Below are 15,111 nucleotides of genomic sequence, written 5' to 3'. Positions count from 1 at the left end.
TTTTTCCATTCGACGTCATTCTTGTTTTCGTTACGACTATTCTATCGAGTACAGATGTTACTTTTTTACGTGACTTCTATCACTCATCGGCTGAATTTGTTTGTGACCTCATCTCTTACTGCATCCTGTAAAATTTTCTAGGTAAAAGTCAGCATCCTGTAAAAATTTCTAGGTAAAATTCAGCATCCTGTAAAATTTTCTAGGTAAAAGTCAGCATCCAGTAAAAGTTTCTGGGTAAAAGTCAGCATCCTGTAAAAATTTCTAGGTAAAAGTCAGCATCCTGTAAAATTTTCTAGGTAAAAGTCAGCATCCTGTAAAAATTTCTAGGTAAAAGTCAGCATCCTGTAAAATTTTCTAGGTAAAAGTCAGCATCCTGTAAAAATTTCTAGGTAAAAGTCAGCATCCTGTAAAAATTTCTAGGTAAAAGTCAGCATCCTGTAAAATTTTCTAGGTAAAAGTCAGCATCCTGTAAAAATTTCTAGGTAAAAGTCAGCATCCTGTAAAATTTTCTAGGTAAAAGTCAGCATCCTGTAAAAATTTCTAGGTAAAAGTCAGCATCCTGTAAAAATTTCTAGGTAAAAGTCAGCATCCTGTAAAATTTTCTAGGTAAAAGTCAGCATCCTGTAAAATTTTCTAGGTAAAAGTCAGCATCCTGTAAAATTTTCTAGGTAAAAGTCAGCATCCTGTAAAAGTTTCTAGGTAAAAGTCAGCATCCTGTAAAAGTTTCTAGGTAAAAGTCAGCATCCTGTAAAAGTTTCTAGGTAAAAGTCAGCATCCAGTAAAAGTTTCTAATGGTGTCATAAGTTTTCGAGCCTGCATGACTCACTCAAAAAAAGGACTTCTGCATTTATATTTTGAACTTTAATTAAAGATATCATCTCAGGAGTAATACTTTTAGGACTATATTTTTTCAAGAACATCGGTGTCTGTAAATTCATTTGAAAATAAGGAACGAATTTGAAATGCTAATCTCTTTTTTTGAAACACACCAATCTTTGGTTTCTTAACTTGGAGCTCTTAACGCCATATTTTGCGGCAACCGCATAAATTTTATTCTCCGGCAATTGCATAAATATCCTTGATTTCAAATTTTTACAAATATGTAATGATCAAATAACGATGACAACTTTGGAGTGCTAAGAACAAGAATCAGTTAACTCTGCGCAGTAGAACAGATGAGATGAAAACCTCATTTTTTTCAGTACGATCAGTTTTTCCCTGTTGGTCATAGCGACTCCGGAGAGCAGTCCCAACGTCCCTCAAACAACTTTCGACCACTTATGGATTTGAACTCGCGGACTGTTTACAAATCGCAAAACAGTGCTGATGAAATTTCTTCTAAAGGACCTATACAATTATGTAGCTTTATTTCTTATGCATTGGTGCTCAAAACTCTGTACAGTATAGTTATAAAAACCTACTAACCCAAAAATGTTACTGTTATTTTTAAGGGATATTTTTCAGAATTATCTAATGACCTTTCTTACTATAATCGAATACGTCAAATGATAATCAACTTTTCTGTCGATGTTGAAGTTATCTCTGCAATAACCAATTTATGGTGCATAATTGAATAAATAATATTTGCTTTATACCTAAAAAGATCTCAATCAATTGATGAATTGACAAAATTAATTTAATCTTTTAAGTCGAGATGAACGATTGGTGCTAAAATTGCGAGTATATGAGCTTGCTATCTATTTCCCCGTAATCTTGAAACTTATTGAGCGTCTCTTGAATCTACCCAGTTGTTGGCATTTTGGTGCAAGCTCCACTTTCCCGTTCATAAGTTTTCGACTCATCAGTGCATTTGCATATGAAAAGTGATACTATTAAATGCACTGTTCCTGAAAGATTTAAACTCGGAGAATTGAAGTCTGCTGTTCGATGAACATCGACTGTGCCGACCCATACATTTCAATTAGTGAAGGACGCCCAAGTGTCATAAAGGGCTGATTTTAAAATTATAGCTGGCAGGTTGCCACCTACAATTGATTTGAACAGTTCTAATTAAAGTGACACTGAACAGAATTTTGAAACTTATTTTAAAATAGTTGCTGTTAAAGATGAAAAAAGACAAATTTTCTCAGAGAATCTGCCTTGCCAACTTGAAAATGATAGAAATTGAAGACATGTTGCTTTCTAAAAGTTTCTCCGGCCAATTTTTCAAGAGCAAAAACCACAAACTACACAATTAAGATAAAAAATGTCAGGGTAAAAAAACATCCATGTTACCTGCAGGAGAAATGAAAACCAGAACAATGAAACGGGAATTATCTCAAATAATAATCGAATTCAGTTATTTTACGGATTTGATGGTTTTGAAATCAAAATCCGCTATTTGGAATTTTAAAAAACAAGAAAAACCTAAGAATGCTGGCTCCTCCAATGGCCAGTAAAAAGCAAATAAGGCACATCAACTGAGAATATAGAAAAGTTAGTGCCCTTCAGAAACCACTGGCAACAAGAAAAACAAGACACGGAGCCTCGGTATTGTGTGTACGCACATAATGTTCCGACCCTGCTCATCCAGATTTGACTTAATTGGCTACCAGAAGATGAAGAGATAGAAAACTTTCAAAGCAAACATATCGTTCAATAAACAACCAATGGAATACAATAATGCCACGCTAGAGGGTCGATGAAAGTTGTTGATAATAGAATACCAGAAAGGACAAAAATACAAACAAAACAACAAACATTAATTTTGACCAAAACTCGATGTCTATAATAAAAAAATAATAACAAAATCAAACTCGCATCAGATAAAACCTAAACAAAACCAATTAACCTATTATTCATTAGAAAAGATATGGGATGTGTACTCAATGCGACTGGCTAACAGGTCGACAAAAAAGAGCACTAGAAAGGACTACTAGAAAGGATAAAAATAAAAATCAAACAACAAACATTATTTCTGACTAAAACTCGATTTCTATAAATAGAAATCATAACGAAAACAAACTCGCATCAGATAAAATCTAAACAAAACAATTTAACCTATATTTCATTAAAAAAGATATGTGACCAAAGCGACTGGTTAACAGACCAAAAAAAAAGGAGCAAAGAGGTGCGAAGTGCAAAAATACGTTTCTATTTTAGAAAACAAATAATTTCAGTTACTAATGTCATTCGATATCAACTGAAATCATTAAAATGTTCATTTATATCTCCATAGGAAGCAACTGAGACATGTCCTTGTCTAATTTTGCGCAAAGTTTGAAACCCAATGGGACTTACGATTATTGTTATAAGTAAAAAGGAAAACAAAAATCCTTTAAGCTGTACAAATAAATAAAATCTCAAACATTTTATAAAATCCCATAGTAACAGTAGTAACAAAGCCCAGAAACAAGTGTTTGAAGCTAAAACAGTTATGAAGATTAAATTATAGCAAACTGGAAACGGGTTGTGATCTGTGTTTACAGAGACTAAGCTACAAATCGACCGAAAAACTATTAAAGAAGACGAAGCTCAAAAACCCAAGTATGCTTTCGAAAACAAATATTTTCAAAATTCATATCAGACTTCAGATTTCATCAAAAAGCGATGAATTAAGATACAACACCTAAGGAAGCCAATTCGGCCTGTTACTAATGAGACTAAGTCACGACCCCACAAAATATCAAATATATAAAGAACCCAAAACTTAATTAACCCAAAAACAAAACACATCTCGAAGACTTCTTACCAAACTAAATGGTCGAAGCAATCAGTCACAATGTACATTCAAGCGCGAAAAAAATCTGCGAATCAACTAAAGTAATTGAGACTTCTAACTAGTGAGATTGAGTTACATGGTGACGCAAATGAAAGCAAAAAGGGCAGTTAAAATTTTTTTTTAAATTTAACTTGAACGTAATTAAAACAAACCGCTATTAACTGAAATCTTTAACTAAGTTGAGCTATGCGTCCTGGGGAAGCAATTGAGGCCCATCGTTATTAGGTATATGGCGTAAAATAACAAAAAAACAGACAAACATAGGCAAAAGCAAAACATGCAAATTTTTGCGAGATAACTGTGTGTCTCTGCCTGAAAAGCATAAACTGTTAAAAAAAACAAGTAACTTATACAGATACGCCTTTTCCTAACGTTGTGCATTTTCCCTATTATGCGTTTCTTCATTTGGACTGGTCAATAAAGTGATAATTTGACAAGAAAACAAAAGGAACTCATAAAATATGCACTTATTCTCAAAAATAAAGCATTGAAAACACGTAGTATCAAAGCAAAGAAACAATTAGTTGAATATAAAAAAGGTTACAGGCATTAATCTATAGCTCACGGGAAACTATTTTCTGCCTGTTTTTACTGAGACTGCGTTCGAAGTTGAGAGAAAGACAAAACAGTGGCAAAGTTCAAAAATTCACCGATATTTCCTTAAAATATATTCAAAGTAATAACAGACCTTAGATAACAACTAAAAGAATTGTCTAGTTTCATTTATACGTCCAAAAAAACTAAATGGATATTTGATTGAGGACACTAAGTCATTGGGCTACAAAAGTATAACAAATGAAAACAAAACTCAAGATGTCCATAAAATTTTTACGAAAACGATTGGTCATAGCTATAAAAACCATGAGCTTAACTCTGAAACTATAATATAATCTCGTTGGGGTCTCGATCATTGTAAACAAAATCTGTCATTAATTGAGCCCTGATTGTAAATTCTTGTCAGTAATTTACAAAAACATTTACGTAGCGCAAATATTTTGGAAAAAAGTACGCGCCTCATTAAATTCTAGTTATTTTTTATCGTAAGGATCCATGGTGAGATCAGGATTAGCCTAAGTTTTGCTGAGCGTCTAACACAACACTCAGTTGTTAAAATGGTTGCGAAATAGATCAATTTTTAAAAAAAAAAATGTTTCAGTTTGTTAAAAATAAATAATGCATTTTGTACAATTATCGAGTTTAAATTTGCAAAAACTGGCAAAATCATAATTCGAGAAGACTCTGAAAGACAGCGGGAATACAACTAGCTCTTTTTCGAGCTTAAGCAGTATATGGATGCAATTTTAAGGTGTCTACTTCCAGGAAATTTAAAGCAAGTGGTCCAAAAAAGCAAACTTGGTCTTATTTTTGGTGAGTCTAGCTAAAAAAAAACTCTTATCGAACAATTCAGCAGCCCTCCTCTATCTTTAGAGATAAAATCAATAACACTATGCTTAAAAATTTTAACATATTTTAGGAAAATCGACAAAAATTTGGTCAAAAACACCGAAAATGTGAATAAAACATCTGTATTACGTCTGATATTCACAACACTTTACTGGATAACTCCTTATAAAAAGAAATTGCAATTTTTTTTAAATTGCATATTCTAAACTGGAAGGGCTTTCTAATGATACCAATCACAACTCTCTACGATGATTATATCGATCGGCTAAATTGTTTGAACAAAAAAAACCCATTTGAGTATGCAGTTCCTCCCCAACTAAAGTGGGTCGTAAAAAAATAAATTTTGCTATTTTGCAAAAACGAAATCTTGCTCTCTTAGTAGAAGTTCTGGTAACAGATATACTGCCCGAAATTACATTTTGAACAGTCATTAAGGCTACTTTAAAATATAGTGCAGTTAACAAAACAAGGAGGCGCGGTGACGTGCTGAGGCACAATGTTCCGATCGCTCATTTTCTTTATATTTGATTACTTTTTCTGACAACAGGACAATGATGATCTTTCAAACATAGAGAAAACTCGATAAAAAAGCACAAACGTTTTTTGATAAAAATGTTGAAATATTTGTTGTGTTATCTCAAACCGAAAAGATCACAAGCAATCACCGTACACAAAGAGAACTAACATATCCCATAATTATGGAACTAATCAAAACTTTTCATTTTAGCTAGAACCTGTTCGTCGTATGCTGTGCCAAACAGCTGAAATGTAAACAATAAATCAAACTGGAAACGAATTGAAAAAAAATATCTCTTATATTGTCTGTATATTGCTGCCAAAGGTCTTCATTTGTATGTTTAGTCATCTGTTTATTTCTTATCAATAAAATCAAAGACAAAACTAAACTCGATGATTTATCTTACAATAAGTCAAAACAGCATGAATTATAAGATATTAATAGTTCAACTCTTACAAATAATCCAATTTAACAGAAAAATTAAATCAAACCTCAAAAAGAAAATTTATTTCCCTTTTCTCCCTCCTCATTCTCTTGTTCAGTTTGACTGTTTACCTAAAATGGGAAAAAAAGTAAGAAATCAATAATAAAAAACATAACCGACTAACGTCGGGCGAATTGCTCTCAAACGACAGGCGAGCAGTTGGCTTCGTCTGTACCTAGTCACTGTTTAGTGAGGTTAACTTGATTGAATGGGCCTGAGAATAGGGTAATAGACGATGACATCACGCCACATAACAGCCGCTGAAGTGCGGCATCAACAAAAGAGTTAAGGAGAGAGAGAGAGAGGGAGGGAGGGAGAGAGCGAGATTAAACGTGAGCAAAAAAGCGAAGGGAAGAAACTCCAGCCAACAGAGAGAGAGAGAGACAGAGAGAGAGAGCGAGAGAGAGAGAGAGCTAAGAATTCTTTCCATGATAAGATTCGACTCTCCAAATTCAAGTTTTCTAGCCTTGTTAGTAACTAAATTACATAGAAACTGAAAGTGCAAACTTCAAAAGAAAGTTTCCACATTTCACAGTAAAGAAAATGTTCAAAAACAATTTTTGTCTCTGGAATTTTGCAATGTAACCCATCTGCAAGACTTACAAAGCTTCGTTGGCCATTAATGATCGTTAAACTCAGAAAATGACAAAAATATTCAAAAATTTAAAAAACAATTGTAAATTTTAACAAAATCTTGCTAATATTCGTAAAACTAATGTCTTAAGAAAACAATTCCATTGTCTCAAGAGACTATCCGGTTATCCAATTTCAAGCCCTAAACAGTTTCACTGGCTCATAAAGATCCATACATAACAATTTTTCAAAAAAATTTAAAATTAAATTTTATCAAAAAATTGCGAAAAATCAGTCACTAAAATAATGATAACTATTCCATTAACTCTAGAAACTAAGCAGCGGCTTACTATTAAACCTCGAAGAAGGTTTCTTGGCTCTTGAGGCTGGAAAAACCAAAAAAAAACGACAAACAATTTCAAAAAATATTGCCGAAAATTTCAAAAAGATGCTAATTCTCGTTAGATGTTATAATCATTAAAAACACTCCATTGCATCTAGAAATTATACAAAACCTTATTATCAAACTCTAGAGGAGGTTCATTTGCTCTTGAGTCTCGATAAACCCAAAAAATGACAAAAATTGTCAGAAAAAATTGCAAATTCTATAAAAAAATCGATAAAAATTATGATATTTAAAAGTTGAAAACTATTCTTTGGCCGAAAAAAGATTTTAGTAACCTATCATCAAGGCCTACAGGAGGTTTCTTGGTTCCTGGGGCTGGAAAAACTTAGATAATGACAACAAATTTTGAAAAGTCTAAAAAAAAAATTCAAGTTTTATCAAACAATTGCTAAAATTCGTGATGTTAAAACGTTGAAAACCACTCCATTGCCACTAGAAATTATGCAGCAAACCCTAATATCAAACACTAGAGGAGGCTGCTTGGCACTTGAAGCTCGATAAACCTAAAAAACGACAAAAATTTTCAAAAACCTTGAAAAAATTTGAAAGTTTTGTCAAAAAAATGCACAATTTCCTAATGTTGAAATGCCGAAAACATTCTATTACCACTAGAAGCTATGCAGTAACCTATTATCAAACCATGGAGTGGGTTCCTTGACATTTAGGGCTGATAACTCAAAAAATGACAAAAATTTTCAAGAAGCTTGAAAAAATTTGAAAGTTTTGTCAAAAAAATGCAAAAATTCGTAATGTTGAAATATCGAAAATATTCTATTACCACTAGAAGCTATGCAGTAACCTATTATCAAACCATTGAGTGGGTCCCTTGACACATAAATTTTCAGAAACCTTGAAATAATTTGAAAGTTTTGTCAAAAAAATGCAAAAAATTGTATTGTTGAAACGTCGAAACCATTCTATTACCACTAGAAGATGTGCAGTAACCTATTATCAAACCATGGAGTGGGTTCCTAGACATTTAGGGCTGATAAAACTCAAAAAATGACCAAAAAATTTTCAAAAACCTTGAAAAAATTATGAAAATTAGTATTAGTATAAATTTGCGTTTTTAGCGAGCGGTTGTCCGTCAGTAGCGACGCGGGGGGGGGGGGGGGGGGGTGCACTGGGGTGCTGATAGAGGTGGCAACAGTCGGGTGGGGGGGGGGGGCAACCGCGCGGTGGGGGGCAATAGTGGGGGGGGGGTCAACAGTTGGGACCGACAGGACTAATATAATTGCTACAAACTTCGTTTGAGAGCAATTAAAAATAGATCATTGAGCAAGCAAGAAAGAAAATGGCCAAGTGGTGACATTAATCCATTGATTTTCGTTCTCCTGATCAAAATGATCACCTTAAAAATGACAGTTAACTAAAAAAAAATAAAATCCAGACTCAAAAAACTTATTTCACAAGAGAACTTAAGTTTCAACAAAATTGCAAAAGGCTTTTCAGAAGTATATTGAGGAAACGGCGCTGCCAACCGTTATGTTAGAAACGCAGTTGTATAACAATTCATGATATAACATCCAGCAATTGTTTTCTAAATAAAAAGCAGTCCTTCTAGAGTTGGTGATATGCATATAGCAAACTGGCGAAAAAATCGGAAAAGTAAAAGCAATACCATTATAGAAAACAATATTTTACATCTTTAATTACAAAAAAAACATAATTTAGCATATATACTTAAGCGAATGTTCAAAAAATTCAAATATTGATATTTCCTCAAAATCGGAGAACTTCAGTTCCAAAATTCTTCAAACGTCTTTCTGATGATTTAACGACTTTCTGAATCATGTCTCTCTAAATCAAACAGAACGACCGGTCAAACTTGACTGAGCATATCATACGCTCCCTCTCAAGAGGCTGAAGAAGGCGTAATTCGACCCGCTGAAACCACAAAACTCTTAGGCTCTTTTATTTAATTGTTCTTTAATTTAATTGTGTCAGTAGCCCAAAGTTTTTAAACAAAATTGATAGAAAAATTAACATTCCTCTAGAAGATACGTATGGTAATTTTGAAGCTGTTTTGGCCTTTCTTAATCCACAGTAAGTATTGTGAGGGATATTAAGTTGATCACAAATAAGTTTTTTTTTCTTTCATTTCTGTCTTATTGACTTGCCAACTATCGCGGTTATTAGCAACTGTAACAGTGGCCGACAGCGATGGCGTGGAGAAGTGTGAATAAGTTGCGAACTTGTGAGTAAAGAAAAGTGACGGTATTTCCCAACTTTTATCAAATTTAAACAAAATTTGCTTACTGCCACAAATGTCCACCAACGCTAATAACCCTAATTTTACATCATTGTCGTGGTTAATAGTGCCATTTTCGAGTACACTTACCCAATCAAATGCAAGCTTTGCAACGCAGTGCATAAAATTGGTCTCTTTGGCTTTTAGTTAGGCGAAAAAGAAATGTTCAGCATTAAACAATTCAAAAATTATGAAATTCCGGTACCACCAAGATAATCCACATTTTAACGGCTTTCTAACGAGACTAGTCACAACTTTCTCAGATGATTTTGCAAAATTGCAAACTGACCCTCAAACTATTTTAACATCTCGCCCAAATAGCGGAAGAATAACTATTCAGAGACAATTTACATTCCGCATATTCAGTTTAAATCCGATTAAATATAGGATAAATGCAACAAATGGGGTACTATCCATATCTTTGTTATATAGATAGTTTCTCACACATGGTCAACCAATAAATTGAATTTAAATAGCGTATCAACGACCTCGCCGTGACAGTCATTCCCGACCGTTTGACCGATTTCGATTCCAAAAACACCAAATAAGTGAACCTCGTTTAGACTTATAGTATGAAAACATCCAACAAAACTAATTCTAATTTTTACACACTTTACATTATTTACAGAACACTAAAGGAAACAAAAAGACTAAAATTGATCTTGTGATTTCAATGAGGCACCAAGGTCACAAAATCCTTTAGATCTTTCCGTTGAAATTGAAACTATAAAGTTGAGTTGTTTTGAAAATCTGAAATAGCTGAATGCAGTTTATTAAACTTAGCGTCCATTCCTTTTCTGTATTTTTCGTGTTCTCTTAACATTTCCCGCATTTCAGCCTCGACCTCTTCGATTCTTTGATCACAACTCGACACTAGTTCCATTCTTTCGCTCTCAAATTTCACTTTAGTTTCATTAAGCTCAATTTCTAACCTCGATTCTGTCTCTGTAAGTTTGTTCACGGCTGACTTTGCGGCAGAAATAGCTTGATCACGCTCTGAAATCAGTTCGCTTTCTCTTTTATCCCACTCAGACTTTTTCTCTTTAACTTGGACTTCTAATTGGCCAATCAGAGCACTTTTCTGTTTCCATTTCTTCATCAGTTCCTCATAAGCAAACGTTTTCTCCTCCAAATCTGATCGTAGCGCTTCAATATCGTCTTTCAAAGCATGCTTGCGCTCGGTGTTTAAAGATATTTCGTCCTGTAAATCTTGCCGTAATTTTGTTTCTTCATTAAGCTGGCTTTCGAGATCTTTTCGCTCTTTCAGAGCTTCGTCGCGAGTTTTCACAATTGTATTATCTCTTTCGATAATGGCCTCTTTCAACTTCTTAATCGTGTCGGTTTGGTCTTCGATAACTTTGGTTTTGATTTTAAGACTATCGCGCTCGCTTTCCATGGATTTGCGTTCGGCTAATAATTCTTTTTCTAAACTTTCGATTCTGACCTCCATACGCCCTCTATCGGCTGCTAATGACATGCCTTGTTTTGCTAGTTCCTCTTCCCATAGTTTGCGTTCTTTCCTTAATCCTTCTATGATGGAATCCTGGGCTTGAATGTGAGCGGCAAGTTTCGTTTTGTCACTTTTCATCAACTCCAATTCTTTAATTTTCTCTCTGAAACCTTCAATTTGCTCATCGTAGGTTTTCGATTTCAATTTGAGCTCATTTTGGAATTCTTGTTTAGATTTCTGTAGCTCTGTTAACCGTCCTTTCTGTTCTTTCACAACGTTCGTCAATTCCTGAACTAGTTTTGAAGACTTTTCGTGTTTTTGTTTGAATGTTTCGCAAGCAGTTTTTGAGTCTTTCAGATGCGTTTCGCTTTCGGCTAGCTTTTGCGAAACTTCATTGAATCTGGCCTCTTCGGAGTAAAGCGCCATTCGGAATTCGTCTTCAAGTTCATGATATTGATCATAAGATTCCTTTAGTTTCTGATTTAAGCATTCCAATTCCTTCGCTTTTAGTGTCTCAAATTCCTTCACTTTAGCTGCAACAATTTCTTGAACTTCTGGGCTATCAATTGAGTACCTGGATTTTAATAAAGTTTGTTTATCTTCCAATTCAGCCTCAAGCGCTTTGTTTTTGTTGATTTGAGTTTTGCTGAAATCCTGAAGCTTTTCAAACTCTTTTGCTAATGTTTTCAACTGCCTCGATGCTTCTTGCTCGCGTTTCGCGTCTTTTGCACCTGCAGTAACTAAGCTGTTTTCTAACTCGGTAATCTTAGAGCTTTTAATCTCTATTTCTTTTCTGAACTCGGCCTTTTCTTTTTGAAAATTCTCTAAAAGTTCTTGACGGTTTCCGTTGTTTGATTTCTCATGTTCCAATGTTTTTCGCAAATCTTCAATTTTCGATTGTTCTTCAGCAATCGCCTCTTTTAGTTCTGTAATTGTTGCATTTAATGCTGTTTCACGTAATTTCGATTCACTAAGTTGACTTTTCAAATTAACAAGGTTTGTTTTCAGGCCAGTGACATTTTCCTCAGCTTTCCAACGTTTCGATTTTTCAGATTCGAGTTCTTTCATTAATGAAGAAACTGTCTGCTGGTCAGTTTTGTTACTTCCACTAATAAGAACACCAGGTTTTTTGTTAATACCTGTTGACGCTCTTTTATGAGAAACATTTGTCGAAAAATCGGGGTTCGAAACTGAATCGAAGCCGGCTTCGGATGAACTAGAAACAGTTTTCGCTGTTGTTTTAGGCGGTAACTTGCCTTTAGATTTCAGTTCGCTTCTTGTTTCTGCTTGTTGCTCTAATAGCGAAGCTATCTGTCGTTCCAAATTGTCGATTCTTTCTTGATCTCGAGAAACATTGGTATCTTGCACTTCAGGCCTTAGCTGGGATTGCAGAATTTGGTGTTGGACATTCTGATAATTGCTTACGTTCTGCAGAATTCGAGGTCTAGCCTCAGCAGTTAACTTTCGTGCGGTCGAATCATCCGAAGTTGGATAATTTTCTGACGTCAAGAACTCGAGGAAATCTTCAACGCCTGGAGGCGCAAAATCGTCGATTTCAACTTGAAGGTTGTATTTATCCATAAAATCAAGGGAAGTTAGCTGCGGTAAACTGTCCCAAATTACCGTTGCATAATTCGGCCTTTTGCTGCACATCGGATTAGAAGCGAATTCGTCTTGCAAAACAAGATGCCGCAATTTTACCACCGCGCAACATGAGTTTGTAACGTGATCTAAATCACGTAATTGGTTGCCTTGCAGCAGCAAAATTTGCAAGTTGATGAGAGAAGTGACACCAGAAACATCAGTAACGGAATTGAAAGACAAATCTAATTTTGCACATTGAGAATTTATCAAAGAAGGAACAGACTTGATTCGATTGTTGGAAAGATTGAGCGTTCTAAGGCTCATCAAATTGTTAAGGCCTTCAATTATCGAAATTTGATTGGATGAGAGATCTAGATGACGCAAACACGTGTATCGCTCCAAATTGCAAATTTTCCCAATTTTGTTTCCATGGAAAGTTAATGAAACAACCTCGGGATCAACCTCAAAATTGAGCAAAGTTTTCAATCCACATTCTATGAAGCTCAGATCTCGCGTTATCATTGCTTCATAACCATTTTCTAACATTTCTAGTCTAAAATTAATCTTACCCAATAACAAACTGTTTTACTATTTTTTATGATCAAATGATGCAATTTTTATAGAAATGAAATTGATGACGTTTGCCATTTTAACTCCGAAAAAATATTACCACTCAATGATGAAGCTGAATTGGTACGGGTGCTCCTCAAGTCGTACAAAAATCATACGAGTGAATTACACCAGAAAGATAGAGGAAAACAATAATCTATTTTTTTTCGATATTTACATATATATTCTTTTCAACTTTCTTTTATACACAAATTTACAAACTGAGGAATAATTGTACAGAGGAATTAAATTGGAACTAATTCAAGTTGAATTGTATCTACAATTTACGACGAGTTCCTGCCGCAACAGGAACAGTGGGGAAGACTTGATTTTGGAACACAAAAGTCTTGAGTCTGTCAAAAGCGAACAGGAAAATGACGAAGATTGACAGATATTGAATCCACGCAAATTTCAGCTCCTCCAGGAATCCGGGCTCGTATCGCAGTGTCTGTTCAGGGTAGTTCACGTGCAAATCTAGGACAAAAATATTGTCAGAGGAGGCACCCTCCTGCCATCCTCGGAAGTTATGGGCAAGCTCGGTCGTCAGATTTCGTGAGTTGTATTTTTGAACAAGTTGTGTCAAATCAAAGTTCGCAGACTGATCAGTAATCAACTCGCCAGCAAAATCTGTATTTGATCCCTTATGCGGCAAGTTGATCTTCTGGTTGAAGTTTAAGTCACCTGAGATCGACAACTTGTGAGCCCCAGATTCAGTTTGCTCTTGGATCAATGCCAGACCGAGAATTTCAACGCGACTGAATAATTTCAGCTGGTAGTTGAAGAAAAGGTATGCGTTCACAGACGTGACACTTTCCCCTGAATTAAGGGGAAAGGAAACGCTGAAATCGATAAAGTCATTCTTTCCATCGAAATCATTGTCAATTTCAGCGGATTCTACGAGAGGGGTAGACAGTGAGCCTTCAACACTAAGTACTGAATTGAGTTCGGAATATGTCGTCCAAACTAGGGATCGCGAAGCATCAGTTTTGACGTACACTATTGTCTCGTGTCGATAGGTGACATAGGGAGACTCGGTGTAATATTTCTCTTTGATCCAAAATCCTGATGTTCTGTACGCAATGAGCAAAGGTGAAATTACTAGCAGGACGAACAATATCAATTGAAAGAAGACAGCTTTCGTGACCAAGCTAGTACGATACTTTTGCACAAGGGCATGAGAGTAAATTTCGAGGCGCATCACAGCAACTGAAAAGGGCGACTCTAATGGTGCCATAAATAGTTTGGGGTACTTTGCCACCTCAATTAATGTTGACTGCAGAGCTAGAAAAAACGTCAAAACCACGAAGACTTAAGTAGTGGGATCTTTTCCGCTTGTGCCCCCCCCCCCCCCCCCACAGTACGCTATGCAGCCATGTTACAGAGAACGTGTCATTACATTGAAAATCACTCTGCAAAAATATGGCACGTGCGTCAAATAAAATACACCCACAAATCTTGGGGTAACAAAAGAAAAGGTCAATTAAGAGAAAGCCCCTCCCCTAGAAGGGTAGTCGGTCAACCCGGGGCAGCAAGTCAACTTCTGAGTATATTTAAAAATCCTGAGTAGTCAAAAATTGAATCTTCAGATAGAAACGATAAAGAAATTAAAGCATCAGAATTATAATCAAAATATTTATGGTAAATAGCAATTAAAGTATAATGTGTAGTGATTTTGAATTAAGACTAAAAAAATATAAAGCATTTAGCACAAAAGCCTTCCTCAACAATGGTTCCTATTAACGCTTCTACTACAGGGCGCCTGTGCATGCAGCGCGCGCCACCGAGGAAGAGTATGGAGCTACGCAAAAGAGCGAAATTTAATTTTGTTCTTCTGTACGTGATTACGTCCGAAACTGAATCTTCTTTCTTATAGCTAATCCTGGAAGTCAATCTCTGTATGCTTTTTGATGCTGACGGACCAGCTCCTCCTGTACATGAGATTAACGAACGGAAGGCTTTCTCGAATTCGATTATCCTTAGCTCGTATTTCAGCTTCTTGATGGGCTCGCGATATTTGGATATTCGGGAGGTGCACCCGGGGGCTGATGAGGTGGCAATAGTGGGATGGGGGGGGTCAATCTCTAAGAAAATAAGATCAATCTCTACACCACA

At 35.4% G+C, this 15,111-nt stretch overlaps 3 protein-coding genes across 3 annotated transcripts in view; 1 reads left to right on the top strand and 2 right to left on the bottom strand.

The window, feature by feature from the left end:
* Positions 1 to 1,640, top strand: part of LOC142342098 (carbonic anhydrase 7-like) — a 51,938-nt gene extending 50,298 nt beyond the window's left edge. The window contains exon 7 of the mRNA XM_075393285.1: positions 1,203 to 1,640. Coding sequence (XP_075249400.1) covers positions 1,203 to 1,424 — 222 coding nt within the window. The 3' untranslated portion in view covers positions 1,425 to 1,640. The remainder of the gene's footprint in view (positions 1 to 1,202) is intronic.
* An 8,297-nt stretch (positions 1,641 to 9,937) lies between these two features.
* Positions 9,938 to 12,940, bottom strand: LOC142342607 (leucine-rich repeat and coiled-coil domain-containing protein 1-like). The gene has a single exon (XM_075393999.1). The coding sequence runs from the start codon at positions 12,934 to 12,936 to the stop codon at positions 10,081 to 10,083; it is 2,856 nt and encodes a 951-aa protein (XP_075250114.1). The 5' UTR covers positions 12,937 to 12,940; the 3' UTR covers positions 9,938 to 10,080.
* A 199-nt stretch (positions 12,941 to 13,139) lies between these two features.
* LOC142342097 (transmembrane protein 231-like) lies at positions 13,140 to 14,201 on the bottom strand. The gene has a single exon (XM_075393284.1). The coding sequence runs from the start codon at positions 14,195 to 14,197 to the stop codon at positions 13,277 to 13,279; it is 921 nt and encodes a 306-aa protein (XP_075249399.1). The 5' UTR covers positions 14,198 to 14,201; the 3' UTR covers positions 13,140 to 13,276.
* Between the last annotated feature and the right edge of the window lie 910 nt (positions 14,202 to 15,111).

Source organism: Convolutriloba macropyga, chromosome 7 (genome assembly GCF_964194025.1).
Source record: "Convolutriloba macropyga chromosome 7, txConMacr16.3, whole genome shotgun sequence".
Taxonomy (NCBI): domain Eukaryota; kingdom Metazoa; phylum Xenacoelomorpha; order Acoela; family Convolutidae; genus Convolutriloba; species Convolutriloba macropyga.
The sequence above is the reverse complement of the archived record's forward strand: the minus strand, read 5'-3'. Positions and strand labels throughout refer to the sequence as shown.

Bases quoted from the DNA above. Each gene is read 5' to 3' on its own strand.
- LOC142342607 (XM_075393999.1), bottom strand. From the start codon at position 12,936: ATGTTAGAAAATGGTTATGAAGCAATGATAACGCGAGATCTGAGCTTC.
- LOC142342097 (XM_075393284.1), bottom strand. From the start codon at position 14,197: ATGCGCCTCGAAATTTACTCTCATGCCCTTGTGCAAAAGTATCGTACT.